The sequence below is a fragment of the Rosa rugosa genome, chromosome 4, assembly GCF_958449725.1.
Source record: "Rosa rugosa chromosome 4, drRosRugo1.1, whole genome shotgun sequence".
Lineage (NCBI taxonomy): Eukaryota > Viridiplantae > Streptophyta > Magnoliopsida > Rosales > Rosaceae > Rosa > Rosa rugosa.
In genome coordinates, this window is record NC_084823.1 from 37315424 (window position 1) to 37343043 (window position 27620).

At 41.9% G+C, this 27620-nt stretch overlaps 1 protein-coding gene and 1 long non-coding RNA gene across 2 annotated transcripts; both read right to left on the minus strand.

Annotated features, from left to right (window-relative positions):
- Window positions 1-9621: 9621 nt before the first annotated feature.
- LOC133746097 (receptor-like protein EIX2) lies at window positions 9622-12921 on the minus strand. Its single transcript, XM_062174261.1, has 2 exons — window positions 10088-12921; window positions 9622-9894 (listed from the first exon to the last, which is right to left on the minus strand). The coding sequence occupies exon 1, from the start codon at window positions 12832-12834 to the stop codon at window positions 10096-10098; it is 2739 nt and encodes a 912-aa protein (XP_062030245.1). The 5' UTR covers window positions 12835-12921; the 3' UTR covers window positions 9622-9894; window positions 10088-10095.
- Window positions 12922-14030: 1109 nt separating this feature from the next.
- LOC133742440 (uncharacterized) lies at window positions 14031-15287 on the minus strand. The gene is made up of 3 exons (XR_009862585.1): window positions 15174-15287; window positions 14520-14606; window positions 14031-14321 (listed from the first exon to the last, which is right to left on the minus strand). It is a non-coding gene; the product is annotated as an uncharacterized LOC133742440 (long non-coding RNA).
- Window positions 15288-27620: the final 12333 nt, after the last annotated feature.

Below are 27620 nucleotides of genomic sequence, written 5' to 3' on the forward strand. Positions count from 1 at the left end.
AAATGACCCATATAACCGCCCCAAAACATGGCCCCATGTTATAGTGTCCCTGCCCAACAAGCCAAAGTGGAAAAGAATACTGGTTCGGCCCGCTGCCACCAAAATCAACATGATCTTTGTTATCAATGTGGAGGAATTGACTGCTGGTCCCGCACCTGTTGTGCAATAGCCGAAGCAGTAAATGAGTATTACGCCAGTCGCGGAACTCGAAATACCAACTTTATTGAAGGGTCATTTTCTATCGATTCCACACTAGAGATCATGGATTTTCAGCCAGTTACTGAACATACCGAGGATTAGAACTCGAAGACATGGGTATAATTGGCCCCTTGTGCCATATCTATTTCATCTTAATGAATGAAACATCTTCGGATTTTGGTGATTTATGTTTTCAATTATTTTGGATTATAGAAATGTGGTTATGTTCGAATATATTTAATTTAATAAACTCATTTATACATGTGATCCATTGAATTAAATTTAATAGGCATGTCTTGTGGGGAAGTTTGTTGTCTGGTTAAAAGTGCTATTACGCACACCATACTCCCAGATTGGAGATATTTTTCAAACTTATGTCTATTCATACCTCTGTGACAACCGTATCAGGCCAATCCAACCTGATAGAGGGTTATGACAAAACCCACTATATGTTGTCCAATGGTACTGAACCTACCATTAATGAGGCCTTATATTCTCCACGTTCCAGAAGAGCGTTATTGAATATTAAGGATATTTGAACCAACGGTTATCACGTTGAAACCACTGAGAAAAATGAGTGTAATATCTTTGCATAACCTCCAAGTGTGTGGCCAGAAGCGTACATTGGAGAAATTGAAATCTGTTAGCTAGAAGCTAACTAATTCAAGCAACTACTTGCTATGGCATGACCGTTTGGGACACCCAGGTCAAAGTATGATGCACCGTATCCTCAACTCATCGCAGGTGCATCCCCTTCTGAATAAGGGTCTTGTATATAATGACACACTATGCCATACTCGTTAAGAATATTTAAAACTAGACCATCATATGCAAAGACTAGTACATACACCACCATTTTTCTGCACAGAATGCAAGAGAAATTTGTTGACATATATATCCAACCACCATGTGGACCAGTTAAATATTAATGGTTTTGGTTGATGTATCGACAAAGTGATCACATGTTACACTATTGTCCACAAGAAAACGCTGCTTTTGCTAAACTCTCACCCAGATCATGAAATTAAAGGTTCACCACTCGGATTATCTCATAAAGTCTATAAGACTTGATAATACCGGAGAGTTTACATCGAAGTCTTTTGATGATTATTACATATCCTTTGGGGTTGATGCTGAACATATAGTTCCCTATGTTCACACCCAAGATGGTCCCGCAAATAGAACCTTGGTAATGCACACCAAGCTTCTAATTTCTGCATGGGGCTATGCAATCTTGCATGCAGCTATGTTGGTCCCGTTGAGGCCCACTGCTACCAACCTTACTCCGCGTTACAGTTGGTGACTGGGTACGAACCTGATGTTTCGCACTTACGCGCATTTGGGTATGCAGTCCTCGTGCCAATTGTGCCGTCACAACGTACAAAGTTGGGTCCTCAACAAAGGATGGGCATACATGTTGATTATGAGTCCCATCCATTATGTGCTCTTTAGAGCCCTTGACAGGCGATCTCTTTACCGCTAGATTTGCGGATTAATTGTCACTTTGATGAGACAGTCTTCCCGCCGTTAGGGGGAGATAAGAACGCCACTGTTCCTGATGAACGACGTGAATTAACATGGAATGTCCCCACAATGTCTCATCTTGATCCCCAAACCACACGAAAATAGTGAAGTGCGGACAATTCTAGATCTATAGAGTATAGAATACAATATGCCAGATACTTTCTCTGATCTAGCAAAAGTGACGAGATCATATATACTTGCTGCAAATGTGCCTGCAAGGATAGACGTCCTTGTAGGATGTGTCGTTCCAGATGGGCGAGGTACGACCATGGCGACTAACCAGTCATATGTCCCTGCCCAGAAGTGAGGTAGACCATTAGGTTCGAAGGATTCTTATCCCCAGAAGAGGGTAAACTTGGCACAAACGAATCCTCTTGACATCGCAATCTCAAACCGATTCATCTCATGAGATAAATCCGGATTATGGGTATGTCCTAGAAGAGACCATGTTGGGGGACGCTCCAACATTTGAACCCACTCCCGAGAATAGAGAAATCTCTGTAAATTTAGTGAGATTTGGAATCGGATTGAGATTATCATCGATGATATATTAGTATTTACGGTGGCCACCGAAATTATAATAAGCGATGACCTTGAACCCTGCTTTGTTGATCAATATCAACGAAGAGACGACTGGCCAAAAAGGAAATAAGAAATCCAGGTCAAATTAGATTTCTTGACAAAGAGAAAGGTGTTTTGGACCTGTTGTTCCTACACCTCCCCATGTTAAACCTGTAGGATTTAAATGGGTATTTGTAAGGAAGCGTAATGAGAAAAACGAGATTGTGGTACACAAGGCTCGTCAAGTGACGCAAGAATTTTCTCAACGCCCTATGATTGATTATGAGGAGGCGTATTCTCCTGTAATGGACGTCATAACGTTCCGCTACCTTATCAGTTTGGTAGTTTCCGAAAAACTGAATATGTAGCTTATGAATGTGGTCACAGCTTATCTCTATGGGGATCACGATACAGAGACATACATAAAAGTTCCTGAATGACTTAATATACCCGATGCAAATAGTTCTAAACCACGGAACACGCTCTTCATTAGTTTTGAGGCGTTCACTTTATGGATTGAAACAATCCAGACGGAGGTGGTATAACCGTCTAAGTGAATATTTAATCGGGATGGGATATGTGAATAATAAACTATGCCAATGTGTGTTTATTAAGGAAGCAAGTTCCTAGTTTGGAATTGTGGCAGTCTATGTCAATGACATGAATTTGATTGATACTCCTGAAGAGATCAAGGAAACCGCAAAGCACCTGAAGTTGGAATTTGAGATGAAAGGCCTTGGGAGAACAAATTATTGTCTCGACCTGGAGCCCGAGAACAGTGCAGATGAAATTTTGGTCCATCAACTAAATTGCATCCAGAATATGTTAAGATGCTTTAATGAGGATAAAAGCAAGCACACCCATGGTCGTCTGAAGTCTAGAGAGAACCGTATCGTCCTGCAGATGATAACGAAGAGATATTGGTGCCAGAAGTCCCATATCTAAGTGCAATAGGCGCATTATTGTACTTGGCTCAATGCCCTAGATAGGACATCTCATTCGATGTGAACTTGTTAGCTAGATATAGCTTTGCGCCAACACGCTGCCACTGGAATGGCATAAAAGACATTTTTTTCTACCTTAGAGGTACAGCGGATATGGTCTTATTATATCCCTACGCATCAAGGAATGGATCAAACCCCCTTGATCCTCAGAATGATACTCGCCTTGTTGGATATGCTGATATAGACTATCTATCAGACCCGCACAAGGCACGTTCCCAAACTGGTTATGTCTTTCCCATTGGGAATACTGCAATTTCTTAGAGGTCTACGAAATAGACACTTGTTGCTACCTCTTCGAATCATGCTGAGATACTAGCTCTTCACGAAGCAGTATGTGAATGTACATGGCTAAAAGCCGTTACAAAGCATGTTCGAAGCACATGTGGACTGCATTCCACCACTAATGAACCAACCATTATCTACGAGGATAATGCTGCTTACATAGAGCAGATAAAGACGAGTTTCATCAAAGGAGACAACACCAAACATATTGTACCGAAGTTCTCCTTCAATTAGCAACAACATGAGCATCAGAAGATTGAAGTTAAGCAGATTTGATTTGAAGACAATCGTGCAGACCTCTTCACCAAGTCACTACCAAAGTCTACATTCCAGAAGCATGTCCAAGGTATTGGTCTATGTAAACTATCTGAATTACCTAACATGTAATTTTCAGGGGGAGTCAAAATCAGAAGGAGTATCCTGAAGCATACTCATTTGACCATCGTGTACTCTTTTTGTCCTTCGTCCAGGGTTATTTTGTCCCATTGGATTTTGTTACCTGGCAAGGTTTTGACAAGGCACATCTTTAGCATGGTCAGCCCACTTACTGCATCCAGAAGATGCTTTGATTTGACATATATGCATTTGCTCATCTTTTCCCTTCGACCACGGGTTTCTCCCACTGGGTTTACCGGGCAAGGTTTTGGTGTAGCAACTCTAATGCATCCCTCTCATAGACATACTACCTACTTATGGTGCTGATAAGAAGACTCCACCTATCTCTAAAGCTGTGATACTGCTAATCCACACTCAAGCGCGTTGTGCTCTTTTTCTCCTTCGTCCAAGGTTGTTTTTTTTTCATAGGGTTTTTATTACTTGGCAAGGTTTTTGACGAGGCAACTTAGAAGCGCATAGCAGGGGCAACACTATTGACATGGAATATCCAAGGGGAGTGTTGTAAATATTAATGTGGCTATTCATGTAATAGCAATTAGTGTTGCGTGATATACGCCAATTAAGATTGATTGGTGATTAATAGAATATAATTAGCAATTAACTGATTGTAATCAGACGAGTGATTGATGTAATCGTTAAATAGTTATCTTTTGTAAACCTGAGGTACTCCTATATAAACCTCATTGTGAGATGAATAGAATCACTCCATTTCTCATACTTCATTCTTAGTGTCTAAACTCTCCCTCTCTCAAATTCTTTTACTATCGTTTTACAACAAAATAAAAATTATATCCAAATGGGTGTTAAATCATTGCAAGAAAATAACCAAAATGAGTTGGACGTTTGTATGGAAGTTTGTACAAATCAAAACAAAACATGTCTAGATATTGCAAATTCGGGACTTGTAGAAAGTAACATAACTATCTACAAGATCAAGACAATGCAAATTAGAAAGAATTCAAGTTGGGGAGATAGGTACACTAAAACTTCGATGTAGAAGTTTGAGCCATTTCTAATGACTCAAAAGAGCCGAATGGACTTGCGAATCATAAGTTCCATCATAATAAAACTGAGGTCCAACAAATTTTGAAAGTACAATTCAAGTAGATGAGGACCGATCTCACCTCCTGTTTATTTTGTCACAAGTTATTCCTCTCCACTCAATCTTTCCTATTTCCCTAGGACACGATCTTCCGGCTACTAGGCCTTCTGTGAACTGATGCAACTTGTAGATAAAACTTGCAATCAGTCCAAGACGTCCTCATCTTTTCTTTTTATTCCTTTTTGTCAAAAAATTTGTTTGGCATTTCATCAAACACCTTCTCCGCCTACTTTACAATGGCTATGAAAATCTAAAGTTCATTAACTAGAATCAACCTATATGATAAGGCTCCTAACATTATGTAAATTTATATTTGGAGATAAGCCAGGTGTAAATTACGGCTAGAAAGTTTAAGGCTTATATTGTTGATATTGTTGGTTACGGCCCGTGGACCTCGATCAAAAGAGGAAGGCCAATGCCTATCATTTAGGCCATTCCAGGAGACAGCAAGTGGGCTGGGACCGAAGCTTGCTATGCGATGGAATCAATTGGCTTAATTATAAGAATAAACCTAGCAGAGCGCCGCGGTGCACTAGCCTTGCACACGCTACCATTTGTTCCGGACGCCGTCGTGTGTCAGCTTGTTTCTTCTAAAGCCTTGTGCACACTTGCCCCCAGATGCGGTTGCCTGCTTCCTTGGTTGGTGTCCTCGTTGGTGATAGGTTTCGTTTGATTTCCCTACCTCTACACGGATCGGGACTTCTCTTTCGCTGGTGTGGTATGGACCTGTGTTACCGGAAAGAGACGTGGGATCGGGTGTAGGTGGTGGTCGTGCTCATAGTTTTGTTGATCGACCTCGTTGCTGTTGATGGTAGTGGAGGAGAGCCAGATCGAGTCTCAAAAGATTGGGTTCCCGCTCCGGTACTAATCAGCTTGGCCTGCTGTCCGTGAAAAGGCCAGGGATGAAGGTGCTGATGCTATGTTGGCAGGGCCGTTCGCTAAAACCTCTGACGGCAGCGACTGTTTGGATTGGCCTAGGCAGATTGGAGTTTTTGCCATTGTTTTTTGTTGTCACTTGGCCTGAGCTTGGTCTCATGTTTAGGCTAGTAGGGCCTATCAAAAGCTTTAACCCTTTTAGAGGGAAAGATCCCGTAGTGGTCTAGTTGTTTTATCTGGAATAATTGTCTATGCTAGTAAGAATGTCTCTATGAGTTTTGCGGAAGTGCTTAGCTTTAGTGTACCATAATTGCGTGCTCGGCGTGTAAGGTTAGGTAAATTAGATGGGAGCTTCTATTCATACCTCCAAAATTGGCAATTGGACCTTTTTTTTTTTTTTTTCAAGTTATAGTTGACTTTATCAACTCATGTCAAATTACCAATAAGGACACAAAATGGGGGGGGGGGGGGGGGGGAATCTCTTCTTACCTCCATGAAAAGTACGTAGTTTTCAACTTAAAGAAAACTTTCTCCTCCACGTAAACCCTAAAATATACATCAAATTCTATGGAAGAAATTGATGATGCCGTAATTGAGCAAAGCATCCTTTTGGAGTCTTAGTACAAGGTATGAGTTTAGAAGTTTTAATTATGTTCTTTTTTTCACTATCTTGATTACAAGGTATGGCTCAAGAAACTTCAATTAACTATTCTCAATGAACGTCGTTACCTATACATGTGATTAATAGGGATTTTTTGGGTGCATAAGTGAAACGATGGATGAAGATTTTAACTACTCTTGTTTTTCAATAGGAACGGGTCATTGCGCAAATTTTTGTTTAACTTGAGTAATTGTTGATTTGTTGAATGGTTGTATGTATGTATAGGTAATTATTAGGTTCCTGCACATGCTTTGTCATGGTTTTAAGGTTAGTGAGTGTAATTTCATTAATTGTGATCGATCAAGTTGTTATAGTATTGTAGTACAATGGAAAGGTTTAATCTCTATTGGTCTTCAGAGAGTTTATTCCTAGTGTAATACTATAATAGTAATTATATAATATGGTTTATTCCTAGTGTAATACTATAATAGTAAAGCTAAAGTATATACAGCCCGGGCAAGCAAGTACTTTACTCTCTTTGTTTCTGATTTCTGATTACTTCATGCCTTAGCATTGATACATTGTTACCTTCTAGGCATCGATCAAAGTTTATTTAATTTCAGGAACAGCAACAAGAAGACAATGAATCTAGTCAAAGTGGAGTTAGATTGGAGACCATAGAAAATCAGGTGAGTGTTGAATACTATTACGAGTTGTATATTGAAAGCTGTAAACTATATATATATATATATACAGATCCTATCCAGAGTGGAGTTCCGCTTTGAAATTACGGAGTGAACTTCGAGTTTTGGGTCGCTTTTAGGTCGCATATCCACACCTCGACCGTTCAGTTTTTAGGTACTAGTGTATAGATCATCTCTGCAAATTTTCAGCCAAATTGATGACCGTTAAGGTATTGATAACTGCCTTAAAGCTAGTACGGTTCAGGCTGGACAGGTTCAGATCGTCGATTGGTTTAAGCGAGTTAGATACCTTAACGATCATCAATTTGGCTGAAAATTTGCAGAGATGATCTATACACTAGTATCTAAAAACTGAACGGTCGAGATGTGGATATGCGACCTAAAAGCAACCCAAAACTCGAAGTTCACTCCGTAATTTCAAAGCGGAACTCCGCTCTGGATAATATATATATATATATATATATATATATATATATATATATATATATATATATATAAGAGAGGCAGCCTACAATTCACGCATATTGTTCATTCTTTTTGTTCAAAAATTGAAAATTGAAATAGGATTGTGAAATGTTCAAAAATTAAAGGAGGTCTAACTACCGATTTTAGAGGTATAAATAGAATTTTTTTTTTTTAAAGGCTTTTATAGATTTTATTAGACAATGGGCATTTTGGGAAAAGTAGGGAGGTATAGATAGCATATTGGTTATTTATAAAAGTAAGTAGGGAGGTCTAAATACCAATTTTAGAGGTATGGATAGAAGCTCCCAAATTAGATTGGCTGCAACGCGAGGTGTTTTTATGTGGCATAGATTACTTTAAGCAGAAATGTTTTAATGGAGTAGTCTTCTGTACTATTCTTTATCTATGAACCGGAGCATACTATTGGTATGTTGTATTTATCCAAAAAAAAAAAAAAAAAATTGGCCTTAATATAATTCATAGAAAAAGCAGGATATGTGAAAGAGTTGAGAAAAACCAGGGGAATGTCCAAAAGCAAAAGAAGAAACAGCCGGTACCACTGCTGCTCCGGATTGGAAGATTTCCCCAATGCTCAACAAAGTTTCTCAATTGTTACCTCTTTTTCAAATTAAGGATCTCTTGGAATTGGATCCCGCGTGAAGCTAACCGTGTTGTTGAGGCAGCGGCGAAGCTTGCTAATGCGAGGTTGTGCTCTCAGGAATGGGCCAATAGGCCTCCAACCTCTCTCATCTCAATCCTAAGAAATGATGGTCTTCCTGGCCCTCCCTGATTTTCCTACTGGGACTTCTCTGTTGTGTTTACTTTCTTGCAATTTCTTTTATTACTTTCCAGCTGTTTTCAGTTTTTCTGTAATTTCTTCCCAGTTGTTTCTTTCCTTGCCCTTGCGGCTTTAATGAATTCCAGTTTCTAGACCAAAAAAAAAAGAAACAGGGGATGTAAAGGAGTTAACAAAAAACAGTACGGACAATTGAAAATGTTTATGATTATTTAGACGACATAATTACCCAGAAAGGAATATGGTTATAATTATACAGGGAATTGGAGGTAGCATTCTACCGATGTTAAGTCATGGACTAGTTCCTTCAGCCCTTTTTCTATGTGTTGGTGTGTAAACTGAAAATGGAGCTTGTAAAACAACACACATGCATGCAAGAGAACATAAATACAATATCAATCAGACTGTAATAAACACACAATGACACATATATGCAAATGAAGTGTTCTTTAGAGAATCAACAAACCTGAAGAGGCCATTGATCTCAAAACACTGATCTTCTACACTGCTCACTCTCTTAGCTCTCTATGGGACGAGTATGAATGTCTGATAATCAAATGAGAATGGAGGGACCAGGCTTAAATATGATTCAGCCTAGGCTTTGACCCCCTCCCATAAAGGAAGTCATTCAATACATAATCACTTGATTGTAGGTGTATATCATTAACATTTGGTTTCGTTACCAAGTTTATCAGGTTCCATGCCTTACACATTTCGATACTTAAATGGATAGGCAATCTGGAGTTAAGCCACAAGATTTCCATTGCTTATTCTGCAAGTAGTAGATTGACAAGTTGTTAAATGCTTGATTGAACTAAAATGATAATGTCCATATTAATCTTACATGGTGTTCTATATGACCGACATAAGACTCGACTTGTTAGATATTACGGAGGTTCAGTGAGCACGATGCCGAATCTCTCTATCATTTCCTTCTCTTCCACTTTGGCCAATAATCCTGGTACTAGCAGCTTTATCGGAGAATTTCCTATCTAATTAGAAGGAGCTTTCCAAAGAAATGGCTACTAATGGTCTGCCCAATAATGATATCATTATTCTAAAAGAAGTTGACTATCAACAACATGATCAATATTGGAAGAGAGTGCTACTAGAAACTTGAAATTAATAGAGAGAGGTGGGAGTATATATTACAACCAGAAAGATTCAGAATTTAAAGAGACATATTTGGATGGCCTTATACCAGCTCCACATATATAGTCCATTAATATAATTATACAGATCTGTCAACAGAATCAAAGCATGGTATTTATTCTATTTCTTGCTATAAGGGGAAGCAAAGACATCTCGAAACATCCCACATTAAGCCTTGAATTTTGAGCTACAGGGTAATTAGGCTCATTATCCCGAATGCCAACGTACAGCTCCTAACATCGTGTCAAAAACAAAATGAAGAGTCAAAATACAGCAGTTCAAATGATAAACAAACAATTGGTGTGCTTTCAAACAATTGTTATATGCTTATACTCTAAATTTGAAAGAGCATCTAGATGTAAATTTTGTACAAACACACAAAAATAAAAAAAATAAAACCAATCAAGTAAAATTTAGAAAGCTTACTTGACCATTTATCTTCGAAGTCTCTTTTGCATTTTGGCCTTGTAGACAACGGCTTTGACATAAACCCAATCTCTTGAATCATCCAGGAATTTGAAATAGGCGTATCTCCAAGAACTCTTTAGCACTAAACTACCACAGACCACCCAAAATCCTGTGATGAATCCCAGCACTGTACTGATAAAGAATCCCAAGTTTATGAGACCATCATTATCATGTTCTTTGTTATCATCAACTTGAGTTGTTCCATCTCCTGAACAATTAGGTGTCAGTGGTGGTCCACAAAGTCCAAGGTTTCCCATATATGCAGAAGCATTAAAAGTTTGAAGTTGGGTGCCTAGTGGAATTTCTCCTGACAAGTGGTTGTGTGATACGTCCAAGACTTCAAGAAAATTTAAGCTCGAAAAACTTGTAGGAATTCTACCAGATATCTGGTTTCTTGACAAATCGAGAGACTCTAACTTCTTCAAATTCCCAAAGTTTTCAGGAAGCTTTCCTGTCAAATTGTTTCTTGACAGGTTCAGAGAATTCAACTTTGACATACTTGTTATGCTTTGTGGAATTTCCCCAACCAAATAATTGCTTGAAATGTCAATGCTTCTCAGAAACTGAAGATTTTCCCCAAACTCAATCTCTATCCCTTTCCACACCAATTCTACATTCATAATATCATATGTAGCATCATCAGCCAAAGCTAATATGTTATTAAAGCAATATGGCAAGGCTCCTGATATATTATTCTGAGAGAGGTCCAAGACATGAATGGTGGTTAGACCGCACATGGAAAAGGGTATGATTCCATTGAACATATTGGACCTTAAGCGAAGAGCCCTCAAATATTTTAGGTTTTGGTTTATCCATGATGGTATCTTTCCAGACAGGTTATTGTTCCCAAGGTCAAGAATGGTTAATCTTGTACAGTTCTTTAAAGAAGGCAATTCTCCTGAAAAGTTGTTACTATGTAAACCCAATACGCTAATTGCCTCTAAATTCCCTAATGAGCTTGGTAATTTCCCAGATAATTTATTCTTTCCTAAATACAATATGTCTAATAGTTGAAATGACATCCAACAATTAGGAAGCTCCCCTGACAGTAGGTTCTCAGAAAGGTCGAGAAAATTCAACTGTGGAGCCTGTGTTGCACATAAGGAAGACAAGGATCCTGAAAACATGTTATTCGAGAGATACAAAGTGATGAGCCCTGGAGGAAATGATGGCAGATCCGGCAGTTTTCCACGAATTTTATTCCTAGAGAGATCTAATTCCTCTAAGTCAGAAAATAGATCCCAAAAATTACTAGGTAAGGAATCTGATATACTAGCATTATCCAGAGAAAGCCGAGTAAGATTTCTCTGCGTTTGAATCCATTTTGGAAATGCTGGTCCCACCTTGCAAGAGGACATGCCTAACGTATCAAGTTGAAATGGTGGATTCCAATCTGAGCTCAGGTTGATAAACAAAGCTGTATTGTTAGAAACATCCAAATGCTTCAAACTAGAGAGGTTCAAAAGGTGGGCTTCTGTTACGACAGCATTCAAAGAATTCCCGAAAAGATCCAAATGTTCAAGGCTAGAAAGTTGCCCGACACTCTCGGGTATTGACCCATTTAGAGTATTATCATGAAGACGTAACTCTCGTAGCTTTGAAAAACCTGTCAATTCTGGAAATGAACCCCAAAACCAGTTATGACTCAAGTCCAAGCTCTCAAGTGTGTCCTTAGCACAGGACAAGGTTTCTAAAGAGTCCTGAATGTTTTCAGAGAATTGGTTTGAAGCTAAAACCAACGATTCTAAGCTGCATAAGTTTTGAAAGGCCTTTGTCATCCCACCTTCAAGTAAGTTACCAGATAGATCTAGAGAGCCTAGAGAAACCATGCTTGTGAAAACATGAGCTGGTATGGGACCTTGTAAATCATTATCCGATAATTGAATATGAACAAAGTTGTTGCTGACATTGGCTATCCAATGAAATATTGAAGAATTAACAAGAGAGTTCTGAGAGAGGTCAAGGACTTGAAGAGAGGTGGGAGAATTAATAAAGGAAAGTGATCTTAGATTGACATCAGGAAGACGACACCAAGATAACTGAAGCTCTATCAGTGAAGTGAGCTTGCTTAAAGATTGTGGCCAATTCACAACCTTTGACAAATCTACACCTGACATGTTCAGGTATCTCAAGGAAGAAAGATGAGATAACCACTCCATATTTTCAGAACTAAGAAATTCGTTCCAGGAAAGATCAAGAGTGTGCAAATTAGAGAGGTTTCCAAGTTGGGGTGGAACAGATCCGCTGAAATTAGCTTGTGCAAGTTTGAGTTCTTTCAATTGACTCAAAGAGCCAATGAACTTGGGAATCATTCCTCCAAAATCATTGAAACTGAGGTCCAAGTGATTTAGATGTCGTAATTCAAGTAGTGAAGGATCAATTTGACCAATTAAAGGAGTTGCAGCATACATGTAATCATCACAAAAAATACAGAGATTTAGAGTGATCACATGACCTGTTTGGTTGTTGCATGCGATTCCTCTCCACTTGCAGCAATCTTTCTCATTTTTCCAAGAAGCAAGAGCATTGGACTCATCCACAAGGCCTTGTTTAAACTGGAGAAGAGCATGTCTTTCACTCTCCAAGCACAGAATGCTGGAGGTTCCAACACTATTAGAACAACAAATAGTAGAGGCAATGACCAGGCATAGAAGCCCAACCAAAACAGAATGTATACGCCTACCACTCATGATGCTGAACAACATGATTATGAAGATGGTGTGCAAACAGCAAAGTAAAGTATATATAGTTGAAGCAAAAAGATTTTGGAAACTAGATATGCATTTTCGTCGAAACAGCAAGTCACTTGCTTTTGTCCATTCCAAAGCAAGTCTTTGGAAATTGGTTTACTTGATCGACATAATTTGGAAATTGGTTCTTTCTTCATTGATTATCTAGAGAATGACCCAGCACAATAGGTTACGACTGTTTTCATAAACGTATGAAATCATCTAAGTTGTCTATTTACTTGGTAAGCGTCATGATGTAGCTAAGAAAAGTTTGTCCCTTAAGAAAAGAAAACATGGCATGGATTGAGTTGAGTTGAGTTGAATTTGAAAATATAGAAATTTACTATTGAGAGCATGAGAGAGCAGAGGTGATGAGTGATTACAAGGATTATTAAGATACTGATCAGTGATCACAGCCCACCAATATTTCCCTAAAAGAAAATTTCGAAAAACCTTAACTAAAGTCTAACCTAATAGCGATTAACAATAACATAATAACGTGATTAAGTGAAGAAGCTGTTCAAACATGTTTTGTGGAACCAAAGAACTTCACAATACATGCATGAGGTCCTTTGCCTTCAGAGATTCTGCCCGCAAGCCCAGACCTTTCGGTGACCAAACAATTAATGTTCCCCTCAATGCATATATAGAAGAAATATGGAGGACTTCCATCATTGAGTCAGACATGTTTTTGAACAAGTGGACGGTAATGACAACCTACGAAAGCGATGAACTTTAAGAGGCTGATAGATTTGAAATCCCAATTCTGTTGTCAGGTGTTAGAGTTGATGGCTTGATGCCTACTGGTTGTGGATTCTTTTTCTTCACCATTGGATTGTCTAGCATAAATATCATTATTGGCCTTATGGGCAACTAAATGGTTAGTGCCCTTGAGATTTACGTTCCTTGTATTCTGATGGACGGTACATCACTCAGATCTGTCATTTGCTTCGCTCAGAGAGAGAGAGAGATCGTTGAGGTAAATATTAATTCAGTTGACCAATTTCTTGATTACTATTAAATAAATACTTCTCGATCAAACAACATGATTGCCAGTGGCGGATCCAGGATCCAATTGTTGTCTAGGCTAATTAGAAGTGTACAAATATTTTTTTTTTTTTTTTTTTTTTGAGGTTTGGAACCCAGTGGGAGGCTCATCCTCACACCTTTATTATTTTCAATCAAAACATACAACGGAGGGGACATAAAACCAAACCCCGTAAATTAAAAACTACAAGCATACATTTGTTGTAAAAAAACAATAAATTAACTAAATCGTACCCTCCGAGGCCCACTCACTTCAAACTCAGCAATCACAGAATCATTATCAATGCTATCGGCAAATTCTTTTTCGATGTAGAGAACCATCAAATCATCAAAAAACTCATCTTCCATCTTATTTCGAAGTTTGTTTTTTATGATGGTCATAGATGAAAATGCTCTCTCTGTTGTTGCTGTAGAAACTGGCAGAGTCAGCACAAGACAAATCAATCTATAAATCATAGGAAAGAATGCTGACTTTCTTGATTCAACTATATATCAATCTATCAATCTATAAGTATGTGCCTCCTTAACATATATATAATTCTAATGGGTTTGTGAAAGGAACACTCACTGTTTAAATAAGACATGCTAAAGAATATAAAGTTAGTAACACTAACCAGATGGAAAGGGCATCAACAGCAATCTCGATATTATGCATAAACCCAGACACTATCACCAAAACTCTCAAATAAAAATTCTCCAATCTGTAACACAAAATGCACATCTTTAAATAAAAAATAATCACAACATAATCAGAAGCCAAAGAAAGCATCAAGAAATCTCAAAGCCCAACAAAAGCTCATTCACTTATTGTTACTTTATTTTTTCTTTTTTTAGCTAGTAATTTATCATCAAAGACATCAGTCAGTAATTCTAACTAAATATACAATCATCATAGCCTCATAGGCTATCCACCGACTGACCGACCATGATCAAGAATTCAAGATCCTCAGCTAACATGGAATCTCTCTCTCTCTCTCTCTCTCTCTCTCTCTCTCTCTCTCTCTCTCTCTCTCTCTCTCTCTCTCTCTCTCTCTCTCTCTCTCTCTCTCTCTCTCTCTCTCTCTCCCCCCCCAATCCTCAACTTATACAGAAAAGCCCAACTCACAATTAGTCAATTACATCCGCCACTGGGAGCAAACAGAATAGGCGAGAGGAGATCTGAGATTTCTTTGAGAAAACCCCATTGGGAAAAACAGAGCAAGAAGAAGAAGTGAAGAACAGAGATGTATCAAAAATTCAAAACAGGGGAGATTGATAGAGCTTCATACCTCGTTTACGAGAAGGCAAAAGGTAGTGTGACTGTGTGAGGCTGTGAGCTGCTGTCAGTGCTGTGGGAGATTGGGAAGTGGGAATACACGCGACTTTGATGGATAATTTTTTTTTTTTTTTCTTTGGGCTGGTATGGGATGAAAGGTAGAGATATATATATATACCTAAGGGTTTTTAACCCAAAATCTTGTCTAGGCTTGAGCCCATATAGCCTTCCATGTCCGTCCGCCCCTGATGATTGCTTGATTTGCTTCAACAACTGAATGGAAAGATCTGTAGTCGCTTCAATAGCCAGTAGTCGTGAATCGACAAGGACTGCAACCTTCTGCCGACCAGTATAAGGAAAACTCAAAACAAATCAGGAAAGGGTTCGGTCATTCAAGCTACATTAGTGTTCAAGGTCCATGAACCAGATAAAGCTATAGTGCGTTAACATTTCTCATGCATGTCATATTTTATGTAATAATTATCACTTTAAGGACTCATGTTATCATTTTAAAAACTTGTGCGGTAATTAGAACAAAGTCTTCATTAAGGTAAATAAAGTCCTCGTTAGAGTAAAGTAGGTAATTAGAAAAAGTCATCATTAAAGTAAATAAGGTCCTCGTTGGAGTAAAGTAGGTTCTTATATGAGTAATTAAGTCTCAAAAGTGATAATTATAGTAGGTTCTCATTTGAGTAATTAAGTCCTAAAAAGTAACTGTATGTATGTCATACGTTAATATATTGTAAAATTCCCCAAACCCATGAACCTTAGCAAATTTTCAGCATTAGAATTTCAGCACGAAGACCAAATTATCAAAAGATTTTCAGTTCCACTCATGTATCGCAATTTAGATTTTTTGAACTCTTTAGTTTTGATACATAAATTGCATTTTCTAGATTAAAGTTCAAACTATAGCTAGCTGTTCAATTTCTCAGAAATCATATCCTTCAACTTTTATTTTTTTTCATCATGACAAATTCAGAGGCCCGACGAGAACTATGACAATGAACCTGCACAATGTTTTAGCAAGAAAAAAAATATGTTGTCACCTTAAGATAAAAGAAAGTGTTGGATCCAATTGCCCCATTGGCCTCACCCAACCCTCTGATTGGGGGCTTCAAATCTGTTTCACTTTCTTTTTTTCTTTTCTAGTTTTTAAGAAAAGAAAAATTACAACTTGACACAAATGCATTCCATCGAATAAAACTGAAAGTCTGAAATGATGACAATGATCAAATAGCTAAACGATCTCCATTTCGACTTCTTTTATTTTCTCTTAGCCAGTATGAGCCATGAATAATGGCTTGAAACATGAACGGATTTTATCATTCGACTGCAAGTCTCTAATGAAAATAACCGCGCCTTTCATGTTTGACCCTAAGAAACTCTTACCTATATCTCACTATCTTACGTACAAATTTGCAATAATTATTTGTCTATTTCATTTGTGACCTTACATCATTGCAGGCACCAAATTTCAACCTACGGTCAGTCATCAGTGAGATTCGAATCATTTCGAGTACTCCCCTGAAAACCTGCTTTGGAAAAAATAAATCAGTGGGCTGGAGACAATATGAACTTACCATAAATAAAAGGTTTGTTGCATTACTGGGATGAAACTAGTTAGCACATTAATTGTACCAAGTTTGTGATCCAATGCTTGCCCGCCCCAGGTTTGTTTTCTTGGACCCTACATTCATCTACCGCCTGTGGAATTCACAACTGCCCAAAACCAGTACCAATATGACTTGACACCACATTCAGATAGTTTTAACATTAATTCAAACTTCTTTTGAGGGTGCTTGTCCGACGGCATCTCTATGCTTGCACAGGCCGCTAGTCATGGTGGATGAGGTGGATACTGCCAGACGGGTGTGTTGTGATCTCCAACGAGATAATGTTTGAACTCAATTTCCAAAAGGACAAAAAAAGAATATAAAAAAAATAGAGGACGTCAAAAAACAGTGGTAGACACAACAATTTTCCGATGGGGTCACAATAAGGTAGTTTTCGTGCCGCCATACCATGAAATAAAAAATATACACGTATATAGATTGGACTTAGTTATTTGAATTAAAAATAGAAATGATAATCAGTGACTAGACACCACATTCGATCAGGTTCAACAACAAGCACTGAGGGTCAATTCATTTAGGGTCAAATTAAAAGTTAAAACGCATAATGTACGTTGGTCTTATTTACCTGATCCAAGTTGGTGCCGACAGTACTCAACCAGTACTACAGATACCATGCACTAACTAATGCTCGTAATTCTGTTTTTCTTACCTCAACAAATTAATCAAACAAGGGTGAAATTGAAAACCTGCTTTGTTTGAAAATGTTATTTGATATATATAATTTTGTTTCTATACTTGTTTTTACCTTTCTTACCTCAGATATTACTTGGTAAGCGTCATTATGTAGCTAAGAAAAGTTTGTCCCTTGAGAAAAGAAAACACGGCATGGATCGAGTTGAAATTTGAAAATATAGAAAGTGCTATTGAGAGCATGAGCGAGCATAGGTATGAGTGATTACAAGGATTATTAAGATACTCATAACTTGGGAAATGTCTCTGGAAAAGATCGTGTTAATGGAAAGCAAGCAGCAAGTGCCACTGATTATGCGGATGAGATTGATCAAAACAATGATGGCCTAGACGACATTGCTGAAGTGATGACTATCCCCTGTAGTAGCAGAAGGTTCCAATCAAGCTCCAAGGAAGAGGACAGATGCATATGTACTAGGGTTGACACAAATGGTTGGTGCAATATCCAAGACTGCTGAAGCAATGGATAAGCTTATGAGAAGTCTTGCAGAACTTGATCCCATGCGTCAAGTCTATGATGATGAGGTATCCAAAGTTGAAGGTTTTAAGTACCTCTTTTAAATTGAAAGTAAGTCAGATTATCATGGCTGATCCAATGAAAGTGAGTCTCCTTCTCAGTCTTCCTGGAGATGTTAAAAAAGAATGGGTGGAGGAATTGCTTCACTAAATCATTTTGAGTTTTGGTTAAACCCTAGCTCTTGCAAGGTTCAAGCCACCAAGACATGAAATTTTGGTTGGTTTTAAGATACTGATCACAGCCCACCAATATTTCCCTAAAAGAAAATTATCGAAAAACCTTAACTAAAGTCTAACCTAATAGCGATTAACAATAACATAATAACGTGATTAAGTGAAGAAGCTGTTCAAACATGTTTTGTGGAACCAATTAAAGAACTTCACAATACATGCATGAGGTCCTTTGCCGGCCTTCAGAGATTCTGCCCGCAAGCCCAGACCTTTCGGTGACCAAACAATTAATGTTCCCCTCAATGCATATATAGAAATATGGAGGGCTTCCATCATTGATTCAGACATGTTTTTGAACAAGTGGACGGTAATGACAACCTACGAAAGCGATGAACTTTAAGAGGCTGATATATTTGAAATCCCAATTCTGTTGTCAGGTGTTAGAGTTGATGGCTTGATGCCTATTGGTTGTGGATTCTTTTTCTTCACCATTGGATTGTCCAGCATAAATATCATTATTGGCCTTATGGGCAACTAAATGGTTAGTGCCCTTGAGATTTATGTTCCTTGTATTTTGATGGACGGATCTGTCCTCAACTTCACTCAGATCTGTCATCTGCTTCACTCAGAGAGAGAGAGAGATCGTGGCGGTAAATATTAATTGGGTTTTTTACACCAACAGTGTCTGGAGACTTGGGTAACTGACAATATGATACCCGAACTTACAAAGTTATCAGAGTAATACCTAGACTCAATTTTTCGTATATCCGTCGTACCTGCTGTCACTTTCTGTTACGGAACCGTCAAATTTGACTACGTGCGTTGCACGTGACTTGTTGAAGGAGGGCAAAAAAGACTTTTTAACTGATATTAGTCCTAAACTCGATCAAATCTTCAAATCCTTCCAAAATAACAACACTCGGACAAAAAAACTGACCAAACTCATTACCAAACTTGGATTCAGAAAATGCCTCAAAAATCATGGGGTGCCTTTCGATTCAAGACCAAGGTGAGAAGGAGATGATACGCCTGGCATATCAACCAAAGAATCTACTTCACAATCTCATCATCAACACCAAAACCAGGTGGATATGAACACTAAATGACCAACCCAGATGTCTAAGCCCAAAAAATTACAGATAGTAACTGGATCCATCTAGAAGAAAACCAAATTAATAGATCAAAAACTTGAAATCAATCAAAAACACAAAAACAAACATTCGAGATTCAAAGGACAAGAAAATAACTAGATTGCAACACTTGAACCCAGAAATTCATCGTATTTATGTTCTTGAACCCAGCTAAAAAGCAAAAGAAGAAAATTTTAGCAATCGTTGATTCGTTCATGTTCTTGAACCCAGCAAGAATTTCTAACACGCGCCCTCCACCATTTCTCTCTCAAGAGGTACCCACAATGGCCCTTGACTACGTTGAGGTGGGGGTCCACCTCGTCGGCACCGTCGATAGCGAGATTGAAGATCTGGTAGTCATCGAGGTTGGATAATGGAATTCTAAGAGAGTTGACTTGTTGGTGAGTGTTCTCGGGAGCGGTGATTCCGATGATGTTGTGAACTTTTCCCAGTTGCAAAAGCTTGCCGATGCGATCCACGGCCTGTTTAAAGGTGGAACCGGAGCCGAGGTAGAAGATCATGTCGGACTCGATGACCTTGTAGGCGGCGATTTTCTTCAGAATTGAAGAGCTGAAAGCAGAAATTGAGAAAGAGAGGAGACAAGAAAAGAGTCGACTTACTAGTTTGATCCATTTGTGCGTCACTAACACTTTTGGTCAAATCAAAAGAAAAAGTTGAAGAGAGGGAGTTAAAGGGAGGGGGGCTGGGAGAGTGCAAAGGAAGAAGATGAGAGTTGGAGAGAGAAAAAAAATGATTAAAAAAATAAAAAGTAAATAGGAATATATTATTAATTATAAGTAAAATGTCAAATAAAGGGTAAATCAGTCTTTTTATCTTCATTTTATGACTCATGTGCGTCACATGTGGTAAAGTTGACGGCTCCATGAGGAAAATTACCGCGGGTATGACGGAGATACGAAAAATTGAGTCTGGGTATTTTGATAACTTCGTAAGTTCGGGTATCATATTGTCAGTCACCCATGTTTCCAGACACTGTTGGTGCAAAAAACCCATATTAATTCAGTTGAATAATTTCTTGATTACTCTTGCAATGTCGTTCACAATATCTATGGTCGTCAACTCATGAGGAAAGACAGCCCTGCATTTATGCTTCTTGCATTCATGTTTCATGGTATTTATGATTTAGTTTAGTTAATTGTACTGCATGTGTCAATTTCTATCCAATACTGTTGGATTACATATCGATGTGGGCGAACAAACATGTGTGAGATTATTTGTGGGCTCTGAGTGACAATCCAACCACTCTAGCACAACACCCTATCCACTTAAAGTGTTCTTCCATATTATACATGAAAAGAAATGAAGTTTGCTTGATTGAAGTGGATTCTAGATTACAAAGGAGAACACATATTTAAACTACTACAAGTATAGAGATGCCAAACAAGGCATGGGAGACAAGATTTTTGTCTTGATGTATGTACTCCAGATTTGTCTTGGCTCGTAGCATAAGGATGGACATTGGCATGCTTGTGAGCAGAGTGCATAATTGCTTCAGTTCAGTCTGTTCTTGTGCTTGAGATATGTTAGAGTATCTTGTCTGATGGTCCACTGCATTGCTTGTATGTTTGCTAGGATTGCTGGTATGCTGATATCAATTTTCAATCCTAAATTAGGATTGTGCTTAGTTTCCAATCCCATACACTTAACAATACATATATTTATTTTAAGTGTACACCATTTTGAGTTCACGGGTGATTAAGGTTCAATAAAACTTCTTAGCTGCACGATGGAGCTCGAAGAATTGTTTTATCTTTGGGGAAGTTCGTCATTCAACATTGTCTAGTAAAGGGCGAATCTTCTCTTAGGCCTCGTTTGGTTCACGAAAGGGAAATCAATTCCCTTGTCTTTCCCATGGGGATGGGAAATTAAAATTCCTGTCAGATTTCATTTCGTATGTTTGGTAAAGTAAGGAAAGCATTCAGGAAATACCATTTGATTTCCCTTCCGGTGTTTGGTTGGTGCTGGAAAGGAAAGCAAAAATTTAACAATGTTTCAATAATACCCTTGTTAATGTCTAAAAGTTCGGCGGTAGCTGAACCTTCGTTAACGCTGATCCGATGGGCGGATCGATACTTGCAATGTTCTCAAAGCTTCCGCTACCTGTCAAATAAAATACAAAGGGCGTCAAAGGGAGACCGCGTTGGGCGGTCTTCAACTCTCCGATGCCTAAGTTAGTCAATGTATTTATGTTGACAAGTAACAGTAGGTAAGTATTGAATGCGTATTTAATGAGGAGAGAGGAGAGGACCTTTTATAGGTGAGGAAGAGGTTGATCTTCTCTTTGTTTTCGATGTGGGACTGATATGCTTCAGTTCCCAGTTTCAGAAGCTTCTGATGCCATCTTGGCGCGGCGCGTGGCGGCGCGTCGGCGGCGATCTGGAGGTGGTCCGACGTTGGGGCTGTAGCCCGCCTGGCGGTGTGTCTGCATGTCATTCCTTTGGTTGGAATTAGTACCTTTGGCGGTACAATGAGCGTAGCCCATTAGAGCTAATTATGCTTGCAAATGTACATGTATGTACAAGTCCCCCAAGTCCCCAGTCAAGGAAGGCAATCTTGGTTGGGGAGTTGTTCGGCGGTTTGAAGCGTTTTCTTCCGCTAGACTTGCAAGAGCATAATTAGCGTCAGTGCGTTGTCAACCGTTGGTTTTACTGAGCAAACGCTTTATACCCTTTCCGCCTTTCGGGTGGGCCCCTGCTAGGCCCCCCATGGAGTCCCCCACTCCCCGGCTAAGATAGCCCTCCGGATGGTCGGCAAATTGTTTGTTGAGGGGGAGCTGCACGGAGCAGAGGGTGTTGGGTAGCGAGCCCAATCTTTAGTACCCAAGTGACGGGGGTCAACGTGCCTGATCAGGGCCGTCGTAGACTGTTGACAAGTCCCCGTGTCCCATAGGGACGGTCTGACGGTAACGCCGCGTGGCGGTCGTTGTCAGTGAGGCGTGGACTCGGGATTCGCCGTTGGCGGATATCCCCCCGCTGAATGTAGCAGCAAGCAGCGTCCGGTAGACGTGCCTGGCGGTATTTTGTTGAGCGATAGTGCTGAACAAAGTACGCACGTTGTCAGAGTGAGGCGTGGCCTCGGGATTCACCGTTGGCGGATATCCCCCCGCTGAATGTAGCAGGAAGCAGCGTCCGGTAGACGTGCCTGGCGGTATTTTGTTGAGCGATAGTGCTGAACAAAGTACGCAGCTAGCAAGCTGAAAAGGGGGTTCCGCTAGAGGTGCGTAGCGGAAGATGCCCAGCTTGCAGGATGGCAAGGGAGAAGTTCCGCTGGCGGGGTTTCGCTCAACGGATACTTCGTCACTTGGAAGATGACAAGGGAGAAGTTCCGCTGGCAGGGATTCGCTCAGCGGAGACTTCGTCCCTTAGAAGATGTCAAGGGAGAAGTTCCGCTGGCGGGGTTTCGCTCAGCGGAGACTTCGGACGGTTGGTGAACTCATCCCAAGTGGTTACTTCCACCAGACGCTTCGTCTGGTGGTGGTTGACACGTGTCCAACCCGTAGAGGGTTAGCGTGCGGAGGCTTGTCTCCTAAGCCTGGCCGTCTTCTCGCAATTAATGATAGTAATTATGGATTTCGTAACCGAGGCGACGCCTCGGTTAATCCGGAGAGTAAGTGGAGACTTGTGACACGTGTACGGCTGGTGTGTGATGTCGTTTTTTAGCGGACGGCTTAGAACGCGTTGATGTTGACATAAAAGGGGGGGAACTTTAGCGAGATTTGACACTTTGTGAAAACTTCAAACCCGAGTCGTAGTCTTCAAGCTCTCTGCGATTTGCGAATAGAGTTCTGCGGGACGAAAGCTGTGGAGTTATCGGATCGTGGGGATGAGGCTTGTATCGGTGAGGACAAGCGCTTTCAATCACACCAAAGATTTCACCTTTAAGGTTGGTGCTCTGAATCTCATCCATGTTCCATTGAATTTCTGTGTATTTGCTTTTGTCAGTTTTCTGGGTTTTGTGAATTTGGGGTGTTCTGAGTGTGTAAAGTGGGCTTTGGGGATGGGTTTTGGTGTTTTTGACACAGTTGGGATTTCTGGATCCACTAGATGGTCGAATCTGGGTCAAGTGTTTGTGGGTTGTTTGTTCTTGTTTTTGTGTTTTCTGGGTAAACTGTTGCTGATGTTCTTGGCTATAACTGATGTAAGAATAGGCTAGATCTGTGTTTGTGCTAACTGGTGCGGGTTTTAGGGTTTGGGATGGCTAACGTCATAGAGATTTCGAGCAGTGAGGATTCCGGGTCTGACATGTCGTTCAACGCGGCGGATAGGATATTTATTGACTCGTTGCGTCCGTCTGCCCATGAAGGAACCTCACTGCCAGAACCGCTAGAGGTTGAGCCGCTACAGACCATACCTTGGGAAGTAGCCATGGGTCGTGCATCACGTCCAGAGAGTTCTATGGCGGGTGAGGCTGCTGCGGCCAAAGCTAGGCGCGATGAGCGGTTAGCAAGCAACAGCGCTGCCAGCGGCTCCGCTGGGGACGAGGAAACAACGGGGGAGGACGCTGAGTCAGCGTGGTTCCTCCAGGATGGCACCCCTGTTGACAAAGGCAGGAGGGCGGATGAATGTCACTGCCGTTACTAAGATGAAGCGGACGTTCCGGCTGCCGGGCTCGGTGAAACTGCGCCCGCCGACGGCGGATGAGAAGGCGTCGATTCTCCCGGAGGGGTTTGCCGCCGTACACGAGGCGATATTCCGCCAAGGAGTGACATTCCCGCTGGTGCCCAACCTTCAGATTCTGGTGTGCGAGTTTGGCCTTGCCTTTGGTCAAGTCTGCCCCAACATGTGGCGGTTGATGCTGGCGTTAAACTCTCTTTGGCGGTTGTCCGGATGTGAAGGGCCTACGGTGGCGGAGGTGCTTCATTTCTACGAGCTGGTCTATGTGAAGCGCCAGGGTTGCAGAGGGCAAGTGAACTTGAGCCGCCGCCAGGGAGCGCCCAAGCTGATCGAGAATCTAAGGGACTCAATGTCCTACTGGCGGGGGACCTTCTGCGTCGCCACAGAGGGTTGGGAGTATCACGCCAGGTTGAACGAGGAAGGGCCGACATTTAAGATTAAGTCGGAGTTCCAACCCATCCGAGGTTGGTAACTGGTTTCCGCTGAACGTAGTTGGCGGGTTCATGTATTTGCAGACTTGTATTCTTACTAACGACTATTGTGTTTGTGCAGCGGGACTGCGGTATACTCTAACGCGCGAAGAAGAGTGTCGCGTAGCAAGGATCAGAGGTTGCTGGCGGAACCGCAATTTGCTGGACTTCCGACTTCTGACCGGTTGGGAGTTACTGGTCGAACAGCAGCTAACTCGCTCCGTTGGTGAGAAATCTCCGCCATACCGTTTTTTTTTGTAATAAGTGCTCCAGACTGACTGGTTTTTTTTTTTTTTAGAAACTCCGCCGGGTAACAAATCGAGTCACGACGCTTTTGAAAAAGCAATGGACCGCGCGGAGATAGACAACTTTCTGGAGACCATGTACGCCGAGGGGCTGGCGGCCCAGAAGACGCTGGTGAACCCCGAGACACTGGCGCTGAGCCAGTCCGAGGTTCCGGTGGTGCTGCCAATGCCGCACCACTCCCATCTTGGTGAGGACGGTCTGCCGGTCGTGCAGGCGGGGGCCCAAGTGGCCGACGGGAAGAAGGGAAGCGCTGCAGCTGGGCAGCAGAAGGAGCAGATGCCTGCCAACAAGCGTGGCCCCCAAAAGGAGAGGGTGGTGCAGCCGGTGGAGACTGTCATTGCGCCAAGGGAGGAGCCGCCGGTGAGGGTGACGAGGACCGCCGCCGGGAACCAAAGGGCGCTGGAGAGAAAACGTCGGCAGGTTGACTCTCCTGACGAGGAAGAGGGGGAGGACGTGGAGGCGATCGGGGCCCGCCGACAGAAGAAGGCCCGACAAGCTCCGTCGAAAACTGTTGTGGTGGAGGGGGAGGCGCCCGCCGTTAGTGAGCTGGACTCATTTGCCGAGTATGCGGCGTTCATGACAGATGGTGAGCGGGAGTTCCTCTTCCATCTCTGCGAACGGCTAGGGTTCGGCGGCCTAGCGGGTATCTCGCGCCCCACGGCAATTGACCAATCGCCCTTCAGCTCGGCCTTTGGTCAAATATCGGCGGGACTGCACGACATGTTCGTGGCTGCGTCAAAGCAGCCCCTGGTCGAGGGGGAGCTCAGGGAGGAAATCCAAGGTCTCCAGAGGGAGTTGGCGGAGGCGAAGGAGAAGCTGGCGGAGGCAGAGCGGCGCCTGGCGAAGGTGGAGTGTGATTTTGCGGACGCCCGCGGTAAGCTCAACGTAGCCATCGAGCGGGATTTGGAGAGGAATGAACGCGTCTCCAAGTTGGAGCAGAACGTCGCGCTGCTGCAGGAGCGGATTGCCGCTAAGGACAAGAAACTAATTATCGTGCAGCGGGAGTCCGCCGTTAGGGTGACGGAGCTGAAGCGGCTGGAAGGCCAGGTTGCCCGCCTGAGGGCTGAAGGGGATACTGCCGCGGCCGCCGCTGTTGAAGCATTCAAGCAGTCGGCGGAGTTTAAGAAGGCGATGACCGAGTCGGCGAAGGCTGGGGCCCTAGCAAACATAGACATGCTGAAGCGGAAGGGCGCCATCGACTTCGCCAAAGCGTCACAGCCTGATGCGCCGCCGGCCAAGAGTACCCCGCCGGAGAAAGATGTCGTGCCTGCCCCAGCGGGAGGTGCCCGCTTAGGCAGCGGAGAAAGTGGCGCACATCCGACGGAAGGGTCCCAGCAGACTCCCAACCCCACCCCGTCGGAGGTGTCGCGCGCTGGATTCCTGGCGGCACACACCCGGGCGGATGGCACCATAGAGACCCCAAGTCTGACAGCGCGAGGGTCCGATCAAACGAGTCGAGCGATCGTGCCGCCGCCTGCTGAAGCAGAAGATGCCGAAGGCAACCCCTGAAGCCAATTGGGACCGCTCTAGATTTTCTTACTTCTTTTTTTGTAGCCGCTGAGGCATAACAATTTGTAATGAATGTTGCGAAATGAAATAAAGTTTTGAATTGGTTTGTTAGATGTGTTTGTACTGCTAGTACTTTGAGTTATATTTTTCTTTTGCCAATCAATGAAACATTAAAGGAATTAAGATTGGTCCAAGTGCACCACGTAGCGGACGAGGTCCGCTGACGATTGCTGGCGTTGCCAGTTGCCCTCAGTGCTAGACTTGGTAACAATGGTTTGAATAATTCCTCGTTTCATTGATAGCTGATTGATCAGTGTACAAAAGTGGGGTAGTACCCGTTGGGTAGCTTCCCTTAGCTAAATATTGAACAAAAATTTAGCTAAGTCAAGATGCCCCTAGGTAGCGGTCTGACTATTTGTAGTAATACCGAAGGTGTTCGGTATTCCAAGGGTAGGTCGACGTGACGCCATCCTTGTCCATTAAGTAGAAGGTGCCTGGGCTAACGACTTCCACAATTTTGTATGGGCCTTCCCAAGTTGGGCGGAGTTTTGTTGGTGGCGGAATGACTTCCTTCATTACCCAGTCCCCCAATTGGAGGTTCCGGGCGTTGACTCTGGCGTTGTAGAAACGCGATACCAGCCTTTTGTTTTGCAAGTTGTGCAAATGGGCCTTGTGTCTTTTTTCTTCTAGGAGGTCCCTGTCCAAGTTGACGCCGTCGCTGTTGGTGTCTGGGCAGTAGCCTTCGACCCTAGCGGTAGGCTGAGTTACTTCAATAGGTAGGACCGCCTCTGTGCCGAACATCATACAGAAAGGGGTTTCGCCGGTGGCGGTAGTTGGATTTGTCCGGATGGCCCATAGGACTTCTGGAAGCTTCTCCGCCCACAAACCCTTGGCGTTGTCGAGCTTCTTTTTTAGCAGCTTCTTGATTATCTTGTTTGCTGCTTCGACCTGGCCGTTTGTTTGGGGATGGGCGACGGATGCAAAACTTAACTTGGTGCCCAAGTTGGCGGTGAACGATATGAGTTCTTTGTTGTTGAACTGTGTACCATTGTCTGTAATGATTGTATGTGGGACACCATAGCGGCAGTAGATGTTCTTCCAGAGAAATCGAATGACCTTGGTGGTAGTGATTGCCGTCAGTGGCTCCGCCTCTACCCACTTGCTGTTGTAGTCGATGGCGACGATGATGTACTTGAACTGGCCCTTGGCGGTTTGGAACTTTCCCATCAAATCGAGGCCCAACGTGGAGTGAATCCAAGGGCCAATGATGACTGACAGTGGTTCTGCCGGTGCATATGGGAGATCTGCAAACTGTTGGCATTTGTGGCAAGACCTCGAAATTTGCCGGGCGTCATCACCAAGTGTGGGCCAGAAGTAGCCCTGTCGCAATGTGCGGT